The sequence below is a fragment of the Bacillus rossius genome, chromosome 5 (assembly GCF_032445375.1).
Source record: "Bacillus rossius redtenbacheri isolate Brsri chromosome 5, Brsri_v3, whole genome shotgun sequence".
Lineage (NCBI taxonomy): Eukaryota > Metazoa > Arthropoda > Insecta > Phasmatodea > Bacillidae > Bacillus > Bacillus rossius.
In genome coordinates, this window is record NC_086333.1 from 27,233,548 (window position 1) to 27,250,615 (window position 17,068).

Here is a 17,068-nt window from a genome sequence, read left to right on the forward strand (position 1 = left end):
ATAGTTTTCAAAGAATAGAAACATACCATTGTGTTTGTTTTTGTGTGTTTTTTTATTAGTATACATCTGTTGTCCACTTATATAAATGTAGTAATCTATACTAATATTATAAAGCTGAAGAGTTTGTTTGTTTGTTTGTTTGTTTGAATGCGCTAATCTCAGGAACCACTGGTCCAATTTGAAAAATTTTTTCAGTGTTGGATAGTACATTTATCGAGGAAGGCTATAGGCTATATTATATTATCAATAACATTAGGGATCCTTACTAAAAGTCCAATTTAGAATCAAATGCGTTGGAGGGGCTTATATACAACATGCAGTACACGTACAAAGTGTGTGTTGACGATGCCGCAGGCGCTAGAAGTCTTTATATATATATATATATATATAAAAGCGAAATACCACTCACTGACTCACTCATCACGAGATCTCTAAAACTATACACCCGATTGACTTGAAATTTAGCATAGTTACTCATTTTGTGATGTAGACGCTCAGTAAGAACGGATTCTGCGGAAATCCGATCCCAAGGGGAGTTTCGGGGGCGTAATATATCAAAATTTCCAGTTTTTGGTAGGAAATCACCATGGCAACGGCTGTTACTTTGTTGATGCTTCATTCATCTCTATGGCAACGACTATTTCATTGTTAGTGCAGTCCTCATCACCGTTGAAATTTTGCGAGTACTTTAAATATCAAAAATTGCCCTTTTTTTCAAGTACATATATTTTACAGACTTGAAACTTCACAGTAATGTTCCTTATGTTACACAGGATGACATTTTCCGAAAATTAGATCCCATGGGTGGTTAAAACCAGGCAACAGTGGGTACTTTGTCTGCATGAGAACAGGATTTTGCATTGATCATGCCTTCTGCATCTCCATGGCAACGGGCATCGCGCGGCAGTGGCGTACCCACAAGGAGGGGCATATATAATGAGCGGCGCAAGAGTGATCTGCCTGTAGACTGCCGTAGCGAAGTACGGGTACATCAGTTGTACGTTGCGTGCACAAGTCGGGAAACCATCGGTGCTATTCATTTTCTCTCCGGTGCATTGTACAGCATTGTAATAAATTTTCACTGAATTTTTTTTATTTACTATTACTGTAAATGGGAGATGTGGCTTAATTTTTTCCCATTAGTATAGCCGTGCGAAGCCGGGTCGGGCAGCTAGTATAGTTATGTAATCATCTTGTTGCTTTGTTGGCTTGTGGGTCCTTGCATGTGAGCGGTGCCTACTTTTATGTTGCGACAGCTTACAGGTGGTGCCTACCTGCCAGAATATCCTCGTAGGTCTTGCTCACCTTGCGTATTCCTGACATGCTAGTGGTGCCTGGTCTCATTCAGTGACCATGTATGTTCATCGTTGATGTTTGTTTTGTGACAATTATTAAAGTGTAAAAACTGTAAATGGACATGACATAATATTAAATAAATAAATAAAAATATTTATCGGCCAAGTGTTAAATTTAAAGGAAGACTAAAGCTAGCTGTACCTTTCAATAACTTATTTTTTACAGGACAGTTGAAGCACTCAGTGCACATGCAAGCTAGAGAAAATAAATTTTTTGGTTGCCTTAAAATTATTTTTAGCCCAAAGTGGATTAATTATGACCCCTACTAAAGGACTAAAAATATAAGCATATTAATGGGGTTAATAGAATACGTAAGTAGGTATGTTATTTTTACTATTATTTTTATGCTGTTATCAGTAAAATGCTTGTGTAAATCTTTATATGGTGTTTTCTCTGACAAACAATTTTTGCCCCCACCATACCAATAGTTGCTTTGCGAGATTTAATTTAAAATTACAACATTAGCATCCACTTATAATGCTGCATGGGCCACAGGAAAGCAAATAATTTAGGTGCCTTTCAGATCTATATTTGGACGGTCTTACACGCCTGAGGATGACGAGAAAAAGGTGTGGCTACAGAAGCAACAATTTAAATTTAAAACATGAAGAGAGTGTAAATAAGCATTTTGTAAGAAAAGATGACTTCACAGATATACTTAAAAACAAGTAGGTGGCCAACAGATATATTAAGTTTTACATATATGTATGTGGTAATTGATACCAAAAACGAAACTCTTGCGAAAATGGTAAAAATTATTTTCTCTTAACATACCTAATGTAATCATCATAACTTAGTTCAAATTCTATACCTATAAATAAGATTAGTATCTTTTTAGATCTTTTTATGACTATATATTATTAACTAATCTGTAACAGAGACATGTTTGTACATGGGAAAAAAATAAAAAATTTGGCAATAAAATGTTGCAGAAGCCAAAAAAAATTTCTAATTTTAGTCCGTGTGTCTGTCCGGCTGTTCATTTGTTAAATCATCACTCAATCATTTTTTAATGAATTTTGATGAAATTTGGAATAATACCAGCAGTCCATGTACTAAGTTTTATAAAAAATACATCTACAAGATGACGTTTGGCAATAAATGTTGTTTAGCAGAAAAATTGTTCTGGAATTTACGACACACAAGATATGACAAATAGTTTTTCAGTCAATGACTGCAGAGTTCTGCTGGGGGAAAAAAAGTGTCAATAATTTTAGAGCTATCCTGAACTGCGCCAAATGCCCTTCACTAATTCTTGGTCATGCCAAGCGCTTCTGACTAATGCTTGCATGCATACTGTAAAAGCTTTTCAATTTTAGCTCAAAATTATGGGATTTTGTCATGTTCGTTTCGATGGTTTAAATGCGGACCAACAGACATTCTGGACCGATTAATTGGAATTTCACTGTATATAATTTTGTGATATCCTACCCCTAAAGAGTTGAAAAGAATGTAAGTTTTATTTTCAAAGAGAAATATTGCAGAAACTAATAAAACAAAAGGAAAGATATAACAATTCCTTTTTACCATATCCAAAATTAAAAACATGATAATTAAAACAGGCAAATATATTTCTCAAAATCACATCCCTGGTTTTATAAAGAAAAAAAAAATATTATGAATAACATTCATTAGAGTTACTTAGTGTGCTATGTTATTATTTTATGGTACAATTAAAAATATTTAAGTAGATTAGTGTTTTATCAGTTTTTAATGGAAGGGAAAGTATTATGAATTTTCTGGACATTTTGAATTTTTTACTGGATGTTATGTATGTATTTTCTTTTTGCCAGTATTTACGGCCTCTGAAATGGTCAAAACAAGAAATAATTGCAACATAAAGAGTACTTGAGAAAATTATAACACCATTTAATTCATGCGACGGTGCTGCTATCTTCAGGATTTTTGCAGTAAAAAGTGTATTGATGGTGGCTAAATGTATGCTAGAATGCGTTGGAACCAGTTTATAGCCTCGCGCAGGACTCCGTTTATTAAAACAGTTGATTTTCTGTTCCCTTACAAATATATGGTTTGGACACATTCTGGAATACAGCCTGAGTGTTAGGTTACAGTTATATCCCAACAAGACAGTGCTTATTCACTACCTAACCCGAACGTCTTGAAATACCGCCCTAATAATCAACTAATACGTTGGATAACAAATTTGATGTCTGTACTATTATTTCAAATAAAGAAGCAACTGTATCAAATATCCTTAAATAAGGAAAGGTATTTGTAATAAAATGGAATTATTTGATTATTCTAAGCATATCTTTACCCATAGTAAATGAAAGTGTTATTTAAACTATGGCATAAACATAGTTTAAATGAAATAGTGCGTGTTTAACAATTTTTAAAATTATCTACCTAATGAAATGGAGGTAAGTGTGATTTCATGAAGGTAAAATATGTATATACTTTAACACTCTAAAACAAAGTTTTTAAATCAGATACTTCATCTATATTAAAAATTAAAAAGGCTTACACATATCCACTTTAAAAATATAATTCTTAAATGGTTATGATATGAAATAAACTGCACCAAAAATTTTTTGTTTATATTTATTGAATAAAATATTTGGATAAAATAACATATTATTTTCTTTCAATGGTATGATTTTAGTAATAATCTGAAATTGCGAGAGCGAAGCCGTGGGTTTTAAGCTTGCAGCGGTCAGCTTATACTGTCCGCGCACGTTGGCTTTCCCTCCCCCACCCCTCCCCACCTTGTTCCTCCCCGCCTTCCCCTTTCGCCCTCCCTCACCGCCTCTGAGCTTCCTGCGACGGTTTTGCGACTGGACGGGCAGTCGTCTTCGGGCTCGGCAGACGCGGATCTGCTTGCAGGTATGGTTGGCGTTAGATTGTTGGAGCGCGGTGACCGTTCCATTAGGCCGTGTTAGCAATGTAGTTTCTTTCCTCTCCCTCTTGGTCAAATTTTTCTTTCGGCTTGTCACTTCTAAATTTTGTTTCGGGTAACCGTTCGTATGTTTTTGCTCTGTGCCAACCATGCCAGTTTATTTCTGTGCCTCGTACATTTTATTTTTTGTGTCCGTGGCTTGCCGAGTTTGACTTGACTTACGCACCGCCCCCCCTTTTTTTTTACTGTGCTTGCCGTTTTCGATTCCTTTATGAGGTTCTGCCGGGCCCGCTGATGACGGCCGGTCGAGGCGCGAGGCGTAGTGTTTGTTCTGTGGTATTCTCGTCGCGCTGGCTGGTCGTTCCCTATTTCTTAAGATAAGCACTAATAGACATGGGTGATTAACTATGTCCTCGCGCGTGTATGTGCGGTGTTCATTCTTGAGTTTGAATCTAGGTGTTTGCCGTTTTAGTTATTTTTTCATGTGCCCTAAGTACGGTTTGCTATGAGTAGCTGGCTTATGTTATGACTCGCTACGCGAATTCTTCGCCTTACATGGTAAGGGCCCCTTTTGCCTGACCTGATACTTTGTCCTTACAAGTGTCGTTTGACTCTGCGTGTGCGTGTGCACGCGAGTTTGTAGCGCTATTATTTTTTTTGCATGCCACTCTTAATTTTACGGGTGCCTATATGACGGTATTTGGGTAGTGATCTTATGAAACTCGTCATTGTATGTTCAAATTCGTGGTAATAATTGATAAATTGAAGAATTGTATCTCCTGCTTGAGGCCTTGGGACTCGTCTTATTACTGAGCTACGCCATTCCAGAAGGTTTTAGTGACTTTGAGCCTTTCTGTTTGAGTGGTATGTATATTTATATATTTGTATACTCCTGGTATTGCCGAGGACTGCATATAGTGTCAATTCTCATTAGGGTAACTTGTAATTTGTTGAGGACAGTCCTCCAGTTAATGTTGATGCAACTTGTTTACCCGTTTAGTACGACTTGTTTGTAAACGGCCGTTTGGGCTGTGGGACCGTGTGGTTTGTAATATTGTGGATATTTGCTTGTTCTTTGTCTACCTTGTATGCGGGTTTGTTCTCCTTACGGGGTTTGTGGCCGTGTCCTTTCTCCCATTGTATTGTGTTATGATTATTTGTTTTTTTTTTTTTGCAAATAAAGGGCTATTGAAATGGATCTTTTGGATGTCTCTCATGTTTTTGCTCACTTCACCCTAGCTCTGCTTTCGTCCCTAACTGAAGGGATGCACTCTAGTTTGGTATTCCCTGCGGCTTGAGGGATCTTTTTGTGAATTGCCCCGAGCGCTGAGGTAGCACGCTGCAGTGGGGGTGTTTCCCTCCCCGTTAGCCTGCAAGCTAGTTTATATCAACTGACCCACAGGTCTGGCGATTAGCATCTCTGCCTGCTGATTTGTGACCCTGGGTTCATGGTTACCTACTGCGACAGATTTTTACTCTTAAAAATAACACCAGCGCTCTGCAGCATCGACACCTAACTTCGAAAAGATGAACCAAGATGGTCACAGCCAACCGTGAGTCACCAGCAGATGCTTTTCCACCTTCCTCGCCTTGTGGTATTTAACACTTTGGGTGCTGCCGACGTAATATTACGTTGCCGCGATCGCTGTGAAAACTGCTAGCGACGTAATATTACGTTGCCGAATTCCAGCACTGATATATGTATTTTACCGTAATCTTACGTCGTCCGCATTCTTCGGAAACTTTTCTAAATGCCTTTGTATACTGTTGATATTTTTACTGATGAATGTTTATTAATAAATATTTTTTTTTTTTTTTTTTGCTATTTAGTATCTGAATGTGCGCCTCATAGTTTTATTCTATCGGTAAATGTAAGTTGGTTTCCTCAGTTCCACTTCAATGTCTAGATGGCACTACTGTTCTTCATATTTGGTTAGTCTTTCTCTCCCTAGTGTGAGCTAGTTATTGAATCCGTAGCAGTACATATTTTAGCCACTAGATAGTAGCACTGTGTAGGATTGACAGGCAGGTGAATGGTAAATATACTGCTTTTTATTCTGACGTTCGCACGGCTGTTTCCTTCGTTCGCGCGGTAATTTTGGTTCGTTCACACTGCAGTTCCACTCGTTCTCGTGGCATTTTGCGGAATGCAGCAAGATACCGTTTTTGAATGGAGTGAAAGTGATAGTGATGATAATGTGGAGAACAGTGAAGATGATCCTGATTATTATCAAGCCAGTGAATCATCTAGTGATCCTGGTAAGTAATAAATGTAGCAATTTTATTTTAGACTAGGAAATATTTCTGTTTATTTATTTATGTTATATAAACCACAACAATATAAGTAATGAGTAAATATAAAAGTGACATTTTATTATTTTATTTATATATTTGTAGTATTTTATAAATATTTTTTTTCCTCAGATTCTTCTGTTGAAAGTAGTGTTGCAGAAGTAAATCAAGCTTCTTCAGCTTCCTGCAATGATGTTCGGAAGAAAAGAGGAAGGGGTCGATCTAGAGAAACTGGACAGCAACATATGAGAAGTAAAAAGACTGAAGATGGATGGAGTGATTGAGATCAGATACCGAATATAAATGTTTTTACTGGACATTCTGGTATGACTGAAGAACCAGAACTGGATGCCAATAGTTCGTTGCCCGGTTTCTTTTATTATTTTATTGACAAAGATTTCATAAATCACATGAAAGAACAAACTAATTTGTATGCTCGGCAGGTGATACAAAAGAAGAGGGCATTGAATCAAATCTCTCCACATAGTAGATTGCGAAATTGGACAACTGTAACACAAAATGATGTGCGGAAATTTCTTGCAGTGATTCTTCACATGAGCATCAGTGAACGACCATCAATTACAGATCACTGGAGCACAGATCCTGTTATATCATGCAATTTTTGCCCAAACTTGTTTAGCAGGGACCGATTTATTTCCATTTTGTCACATTTCCACCTGAATGACAACAGAAATGCGAAGAAAAAAGGGGAAGCAGGTTTTGATCCACTCTTCAAAGTCAGGCCAATGTTTGAAATCTTTCGCCATAAATTCAGAGATGGATATCAGCCAGCAGAAGATGTGGCTATTGATGAAGGCATGTGTTCTTTTAGGGGAAGGCTAAGTTTCAAACAGTATATGCCCCAGAAACCGAACCGTTATGGCATAAAAATATACATGTTGTCTGAATCTGATTCAGGTTATATCTGGAATTTAGATGTGTTTTGTGGACAAGAGAATATTGTCACAAATGTTGTGCTGCGATTACTTGATAGCTTAGCTGGGAAAGGACATACACTATTTACTGACAGATATTACACTAGCCCAATTCTCGCCACAGAATTGGAGAATATTCAAACAGCTTTAGTTGGGACGGTGCAAAAAAACATAAGAGGAATGCCAAAAGTACTTCGCAACCCAAAACTTCAACGTGGAGAGCAAATTTACCGCCGTAAGGGCAATATTTTGGCTTTATGTTGGAAGGATAAACGTGAGGTGTACATGATCAGTACTCGACATACAGCAGAAATGGTGACATTTACAAACAAACGAGGTCATGAAGTTACCAAGCCAGCAGCTGTAGTAAACTACAACAAATAAAAATTTGGTGTAGACTTGTCAGACCAGAGAATGTCATACGGTGTGTTTGAGCACAGAACAGTAAAATGGTGGCGCAAGCTGGCTTTCCATATGATACTGATGTGTGTATCAAATGCTTGCATCTTGTACAATCAAGTAGCAAGTGACCATTCTCCTGTCTCTCTGACTGAGTTTTTGAAGAAAGTCTGCAGCGACTTAGCAGTTGCAGTGGAAGAACCATCTAATCCTGGAGCAAGTGGGACTCAGCTTTCCCATCTTTCAGGAAAACACTTTCTAGAAAGGATTCCCATTGCTCCAGGGAAAAAGAAAGCCCAAAGAAAACGTAAAGTTTGTGCAGAAAAAGGTATGAAAGATACTGGAAAAGCAAGAAGGAAGGATACCTCGTACCAGTGCAGTGTCTGCAATTTTGCTTTTTGTGTAACACCATGTTTCGAGATTTCCATTCAAAGAAAAACTACCTAACATAATTGTATGTTTTTTTTTAAATTTATTCACTAGTGTATAGTAAAATTACTAGTTGGAGATCAAATTCATCAATAAAATCACTATAAATTATGCAGTAAGAATTTTTCAAAAAAAAACTTAACTTTTACTTACATGATTTTTGGGTTTCAAAAAATAATAATAAAATCTAGAATCACTCATACTTAATTCTGAGTATGTTTAATTAACATTTATATTAATTGTTTTGAAATATTTTTTGCTTTTGTTCAAATTAATTCATGTATTTGAAATCAAAGTGTAATTTTCAAATTTTTGTTTTCATAAAAAACATAATATTTTGAGCTAAGGTTTTAAAATGTTAAAATATGTCTAACATATATAAATTCTACATTAAAATAAAACTTAAGTGTTAAAATATATTACTAAGTTGATATTTTTATTTTATATTAGTGTTAAACATTTTTTTTTGTGTTGCTGAAAATCGCTAAAAATGGCCAGCATTGGTGAAAGGGCAAGTATTTAAACAGGTAGCACCCAAAGTGTTAAAGAACAACCACTAGTTGCACCTCAGACACACGTGGCCCAACAACCTGTGATCTGGAGCAACTACTTGTTGCTATGTTTACAAACAATGATCATTACCAGATCCCCCACCCCCTCCCCTACACTGAAGGTTGGAGCTTAGACCGGCCAGCCCCTACTACTCACACATTTCCTCTCCTAGTAACAAAATGTTACACCTTTGAATGTTTCTTGGCTGGCCGCCTACTCATAGGTTCATTCTTCTACAACTCCTGCCCCCTTTCAGACAGCGTAAGTTTTCAAGGGCACATAAGAGCAGGTACCAACTAGCGAGTCACTCAATGCCTAACCTATCACTAGATTATGGTACAAAGTGGTGTTATTTTTAGCTGAAAAAGGTGTTTTTTGACCTAGTTATTTTTAACATTTACATCTATTTTGACCCAAATATTTATTTTTACATTAATTATGCAATTTATACAGCATTACAGCTTATCGTTAGTACAAACAGTATAATGCAATTCATGTGCAGCAAAATGATGTCTACATATACTATATAGTAATAAAAAATAGTATGACTGCACATTTTACTAAGGAATGCAAAATGTTGAGTTTTTCGAGGTATTTGGTAGAAGGTAACCGTATCTTGAAAAGAACCAAATAATGAATTTTAAAGCTTTTTGAATGATATTCAGTTAAATATATTTATTTTGTTACTAGAATCCTGGTGTACAAGAATTAATAACCTCTATACATTGTATGTCAAGGAACCACCATAAAATTAAGATGTGCGAGGGATAGCAACATGTGTGGCCTGGCTTTAGAGTAAAATTAACCTAAAAAAAAAAACAACATAAATACAGAAATAGAATAAAAAAAACCAATTTATGAAGTGAGCAGGATCATAAATACCTATAAAAAAAACCACACTGCTTAATAAATAACAAATTTTTTTTAAATTTTTAAAAATCTTTAATGATATCTTAACTGTTTATCTTAAGTCCATACTTCTTTAAAAGGGTGAGACATGATCACAACCTAAATCAACACCAGCAGGCAGTATAACAATAAAAGTGCAGTTTTCTTTCCTTTATATACCAGCAATTATGTACTTTAACTGTCATTATTAATAAACATTACAAAATTCTTAAACAAGTAAACAAACCACATGAACACATACACAAAACAAAAATAAAGTTTCCTTAGAACTACAGATATTGTAGAAACACTTCTTAGTCAAATAGTTTCTGTTCATAAACTAAATACCGCATAGAGAACGCAAAATAAAGACAAAACTATCAACTGTGCATCTATCAGCATCTGGCTGCTTGCATTCACGTAATTTAGTACTGAAGCATATTATCTTTGGAGACAGTGCCATGTTTTTAACACTTTGAGTGCTATGGACGTAATTTTACGTCCTTCGATTTCTTTTGAGAAATGCGACGTTCGTGCTGGTACATCCATGATCTAAAAATACTTTCCTTTGGCTAGTCGTAGTATTACGTCTGCCGTTTTATCAGTAAAAGTTCTTTATTCATTTTAGTTTTGAATTCCACCGCTAGATCGCATAGGAATCGAAAATGTGGGCCGAAAGAATTGATTGTTTTGCTTCGGCCAACCTGAACGCCCTGATATGAAAGACCACTGGAGCACTATACCAATGGTTTCCTGCAACTTTTGCCCTAATTTGATGTCAAGGGATAGATTTTTATCACTGTTAGCAAATTTTCATTTGAATGACAATGAGCACATGAAACAGAAAGGTGAACCTGGGTTTGATCCTTTGCACAAAGTGCACCCACTCCTTGAACTATTGAAATGTAGAACATTATTTCAAATTGCAGAAGACATTACAATAGATGAAGGAATGTGTGCCTACAGAGGCGAACTGTACTTCAAACAATACATGCCACAAAAACCCAGTCGTTATGGGATAAAGGTGTACATGCTATCCGACTCAAAGACAGGGTAATGTTTGGAACTACGATGTGTTTTGTGGCAAAGACAATGTAGTTACCGATGTTGTCATGCGACTACTGGATGACTTGGCTGGAAAAGGTCACACTCTATTTACTGACCGGTATTACACAAGCCCTTCCCTAGCTGTGCAGCTAGAAAAAGTGCAGACAGGACTGGTCGGAACTGTTCAAAAAAACCAGCTTGGTATGCCTCGTGCACTTCGTACTCCAACTTTACAAAGAGGGGAGCAAATTTTTCGTAGGAAAGGAAACTTGATGGTGTTTTGTTGGAAGGATAAAAGGGATGTGTACATGTTCACCACACGATATGAGGCTAAGATGATAACATATAATGACAGGAGGGGAAATGAGAAAATAAAACCTGCTGCTGTTGTCAGTTACAATGCTAAGAAGTTTGGTGTTGACCTTTCAGATCAACACAAGTCATATGGAGCTTTCAACCACAGAGGAAGTTGGCATTTTACATGATCCTTATTGGCATATCTAATGCGTGTATTATGTACAACCAGGTAAAACCAAGAAAATTATCAATTACATCTTTTATGAAGCAGATTGCCAGTGACTTGGCTGTGTTCGAAGAGGACCCACAAGATGAGTCAAGTCGTTCTGAAGCTAGTTTGGCTAGACTCACGGGGAAACATTTTCTGGAGAAAATTAGGACAGAAAAAGAAACAAAAGAAACAAAAGAAGTGTAGAGTGTGCGCAGAAACAGGTAGATCAAGGACTGGCACAGCAATTCGCAAGGACACAACATGGCAGTGTAGTGTGTGCAAACTTGCAATGTGTATTGAACCTTGTTTTTCTTTGTACCATTCAAGAAAAAACTATACATTATAATGTACTAATATAATACAATTCTGTAGGTGACTAAAGAAATATTTTGAAGTGGATAACAGTGAAATTCAATAGAAACATTGTGAATACAGTGAAAATTATTACTGTAATTAATTTTTTTTATTTTCTAAAAAAAGGTTCTATTCAGACACGTCTCTAAAAAGAAGTTAAAAACTTTCAAAAAAATGTTTAGTGCTCAATTATTATTAAAATAATTTTTCATTAAAAAATTATAAAAAAAAAAGCTTAAAATGGCCAGTTTTTCTAGAAGGGAATCCATCATTAAGCCCAGCACTCAAAGTGTTAAACAACAGATGATGTTGATGGATAAAAACCAAACAATTGTCAGAAAAATAATATATGTAAACATTTTTCTTTATTTTCAAGCAATTTTAACAACCTTTTCATCATTTACATTGTTTTAAGTTCACTTTAATGGCCATTTACCATTTTGAGTTTTTGTAAACGATTTGTCAGTGTTTTATAAAATGTGAAAATTGATGTTTTCTCCAAAAGACCACCAAAAATCATGTTAAAAGTCGTGTTATCACACATGCAATAAATGGTACCTACCTATCACACAGAGCTACAGCAAAATCTGCAATATGAGAACCCCATTTCCTCCACTGCTCACAATCGTCACTGTTCAGTACCTGCTTATTTGCCCCTTTCACTCCTCTACCTTTCACTTGTAAACTTACAATGCCCTCTTTTCCTGGTACCTTCAATCCACAATCTCATTTTGAACCTTTTTGGCACAGAGTTGAAATGAGCAGTGAGTGGTAGTCTAAAAGGGGAGGAGAAAGAGCAACACACACTCCAAACCACATGAAGAGATAAGGGAGAAAAGGAAGCACAGAATGAAGAATTCCGATATTAGCAAGGAAAACATTGGGCATGCTTGCTAGACTTACCACATTTGACAACCTGAACCCTTAGGGACACCATAGGACAAATTATACAAGTACAGTAAACTCTCTATTATTTGTGTTAATTGCCTTTGGGACCTAATGATGCCTGGATAATTGAAATCCTTTAAAAAAACCTGGATAATCTGTTTCGTAGCAAGGGGCACTCTCAAATACATTTGACTTCATTATAATTCTGAGCACAAGTGAAGTCTTTTTGTGAAATGTCTCTCACTTATTGGGACGTAAACAATACGGCACTGTCACCCTGTGGTCTTTCTCCGTCTGCTGGACAGGTGGCAGTCACATCCACCCCGACACTTATTTAGTTATTTTACCCCTCAGCAGCAAGTTATTCCTTCTTCTCAGACCCTTGCACTTGTCCTTTCATAAAACAGAGAAACTTGTGCCAGGCTGGAGGAACATATAAGTAGCACTTCAAACACCAATTCTCTGAAGTGTGCTTTTCAGACATTACAAAGGAAAGTTTCCATAAAGTAAAGATGGATGTAGCAATACGTGAACATGTTTCGAAGCCGTGACTGCAGTCTTCATCATGAAATGTTGCAGTTACAAGCGTAGGAAATAAATAGCAAGAGAAAATGACTTTGTTAGTGTCATGAAAACTGTCATGATAGACACGTGAAGACAAGGTGGTTAAAAATATAGAACGGCAAAGCGATACCATAGATTTTTTTTACAGCTTCAGAATAAAACAAACTAATAACTAAACTAAATTTAAGCACAGGTGTAACAAAAACCGGATAATCCAGGCCTAGATAATTAAGAGTTTATTGTATATTGAAATTTATATGGTAGTGATAAACAAACAAACAAAAAGCATAAAAACAACTTACACATTTGCTGAGAACATCATCCATGCATTGCTTGATATTGGTAGAAGGGAATTTCTTAAATAGCATCATCATCGGCTTCTGCAAATCCTTCTCTGTAAGGGAGATCTCCGATACAATTTAAAACCAACCAAAACTAAAAACACATACTATGAAGTTACATACTTTTCAATATGCAATTCCAAGTTGGTACACAAGCTCCTAACAAAACCTACAGTAGTTTGATAGTTACAAACATGAGTGAATCATGAAAGATTATACATTTAAATATTTAAATAAGCCACGTAAAGTGTTTAGCCCTTAAGTTTTGAATATAAGTTCACACAGCAAAAGCTCAAACGAGATTATTTTATCGGTTCTTTCCTTATAATATAAACTGAACATTTTGATATTGACTTCTGGTTCATCCTGACAAAAATTGTACACAATTCAAATAAACTAACTCTGTTTTACACCTTTTACAACTGACATACTAGGATAATAAACTATATATTTTGAAAACTTTCTTGAAGTAAGAATTTCAAAAAAGCGAGATTAGCTGTATTACAAAAGCAAAAATACCATTCATTATTTTCAGTGTAAAATGTTGTTTATTTGTGAGGATTTTGTACTATAAATGTATAAATGATTAATACTTTTTGTTTTCAAATAAAATCAATACATTTTGAACAGCTTATAAAAAATGCACGTACATTGACGCGGGTCCCATTGTGTCCCTGTGTGAACGAGTAAGGAGCACGACGGTTCTCAGGTCAGTGTCGGCCACGTGGCCGGAGGCAGTGGCGTGTGGGGGATGGAGTTCCCTGGGCTGTGGCCATCCAGGACGCCTCTGCTTACGGGATGAAACTCGCAGGTATCTCGATGGTGGGTTTATTTGTACATGATGCTGTCCGTTAGTGATGGCCCGATATCCAAAAACCCGATACCGAAATACCGATTCCGATATTTCCAAATTTACCGATCCGATAACCGATACCCGATATTCCGATATTCTGATAATAGGCCTATCTCATTTCTAACACTGATTCTATAAAATTATGGTTCTGGAGTATTGTTAGAGACAATAATGAAAAATGTTAAATATTAATAAAACATACATATGTAAATGTATATTATTTTTATTAAATGTAAAATATAGTAAATTCACATTAAATGAAAGCTAATAATGAATTTATCATAATGGCCTACAAATAAGCTAGTTAAATTCAAGGTCTTAAAAATTTAAATTGTTTTTCAAGGCCAGATAAAGCAATATTCTGGTGTAGGTATTACCTACAGTATGCAAAAAACATATTGTAACTACAAGGAAACAAATTTCAGATTTTTGTGGAAAAATGTTGAGAAATATTGTAGCTGTCCGGTATTAGTCTCTAGTGTATTTGCTTATAATGTATGAATTACAAGCCACTGCATGTACTGAGTCCAGTGTCTCAACTGTAATCTACGAAAAATACCGTCCGAAAAACGGGAAGCCCACAACTCACGTAGTTTCGGTTCCCTGCAAGAATTTCCGAAGATTTCCGAAGTTTATTAACGCCACTTCAGCCGCTAAATCAGAAGTTCAAGCATGTTGTGACTGACCTAACCTAACCTAACACTTCGATTTTTTTTAATTTCAATTTTTGAGAGAAATCCGAAGTTGCACGAACGTGGTAGGGAACCTAAACTACGTGAGTTGTAGGCTACCGCCGAAAAACATCAAACTTTTGTACCCTTTGTAAAATTTCATCACGGTAAACGACACGCTAGAAAGGAAGGTCTTCAAGTAGTAAATTTTGTGACCATTGTTCAAGTGTATCACTCCATTTATTGGTGCAAAAACACGTTAAAAATACGTGAAAAGTAATTTCAATACAACTTTGAAACGTACTGCAGAGTTTATAAAACCACACATCTTTATTTATGTTGTTTTCAATGCACTCAATATAGCCAACATAATACCTTTGCTGCAACTTGCCCTACGTAAACACGTTTCATATTTTAGCTTTTGTAAAAACTTACGTAATGTTTTTGTATAGAACAGCAGTTGGCGACCATGAAACGACACGGAAAGAAAATGTCTGTTATATCAAGCAGCAACTTTATTCTTCTTCATGTTTACTTACGGCTACACCACTTATTAAATTAAATATCGTAATTATTTTCGTTTATGTTTTCAATTTATGTACACATAGTGAACTTCGAAAATTCATCAAGCGAAAAAATTTTGCGAATATCTGAAACGAATAAATATGCACTAATGACTGGGATTTGTGTACACATGGAAGAATTGTACCGTCGGGATGCATTGCAGTATCAGAAAGAAGAAATAGGCTTGAAGTCTTGAAATTGTTTCTGTGGAAAATATGCTTGAAATTACTAGGTAATATGGTGACGTGAAGATAGATAAATTACGCCCACGGAAAATAAGCTTGGAATTACGGTTAAGGTTATGTGAGAAGTATTATTGGCGAGAGCAAACATCGGTTATCAAAATATCGCAAGTATTTACCGATGTCCGATATTGAAAAATGTGCCGATATTACCGATCTCCGATATCGGATATCGAATATCGGGCCATCACTACTGTCCGTACTTTAACCTGATTCGCTGCAATTAGTGAACTCGAACTCATGCACTGTGGCTCGCTGGCAGGCAGAAGTCCGGCTTACGGGGTCATACGTCAGTACAATTTTATCGGTACGTATAAAAAGGGAACGTCGAAACGTGGCGGACGTTTCTGGACATTGGGTCTGCTAGCTCATGAGGCGGGCGTGATAAATACAAAATTACATTAAGAGTTTCTGATGATTACATGTGGAGCACTGAAATGGGCGGAAAAATTCCTGATGGGCTGCTACAACACTAATTATTTATAAGAATACAAATAAGAAATAACATATAATACGGGCCAATGCACTAACACGGACATCACCGTTGAAAGAAAACATGTGGCCAGCATTAAACAGCTAAAGATTACGTGGACTAAAAACTAATATGGGATAAACCATAACTAAATGTGTGATTGGCGGTGTTTGGCCACGTAGGAGGCCGGCCACAGAGCTGATGAAACTGACTGTAAAAGACTTATAAAATGCTGTTGACAGATGAAGGCGGGAAAGATGACGACTCTGTGGTGCGCGGGTGTGACTGGACATGACGCCGGATAGAGAACGACTGGCTGTTCCCCCATGAGGCGCGTGCTTCCACAGGTCGTTTTCGCGCGCAAAGTGCATAAAGCATGGGAACGAATCAGGGCCAGCTTTAGACTCAGTCACACAGTGAATAAAAGTTACTTACTGACAAACACGTGGTAGCGAATTAAAACATATTACAATGTGGTTTATAATACTTTTACCCTTTACAGCTCGGCAAACAAATACTGCCCAACCCGGCAGAGTGATACACTTTTGTGGTCAATAGCTGCGCAGGCGGCTATCGACACTTCGTTGGCGTGGGCCATTCGACACATCACACTTGCGTTGCACTAAACGCACGGCCATATTCATCACAAACCCTAGTGAGGCCCGATGAGGCAAGAGGGAGCACCGATGGACGGCATCAACATGATGGCCAATGTAGTTTGAATATAAGGAGAGAAAAAAAAAAACTTTATTACTGAGTGTATTTTGAGGTTGAATCAAGTCATACAAAATATTAAGTATTTTTAATAACGTTTTAAAGGGGTGGATGCTCGTTATCGCCAGACCCCTACGACAAG

General features: G+C 36.6%; 1 protein-coding gene across 1 annotated transcript in view; it reads right to left on the reverse strand.

Moving 5' to 3' along the window:
* The window catches only part of LOC134531661 (DNA repair protein RAD50-like), a 280,275-nt gene that overhangs the window by 168,243 nt on the left and 94,964 nt on the right, over window positions 1–17,068 (reverse strand). The window contains exon 14 of the mRNA XM_063367439.1: window positions 13,372–13,465. Within this exon, the coding sequence (XP_063223509.1) occupies window positions 13,372–13,465 (94 nt within the window). The remainder of the gene's footprint in view (window positions 1–13,371; window positions 13,466–17,068) is intronic.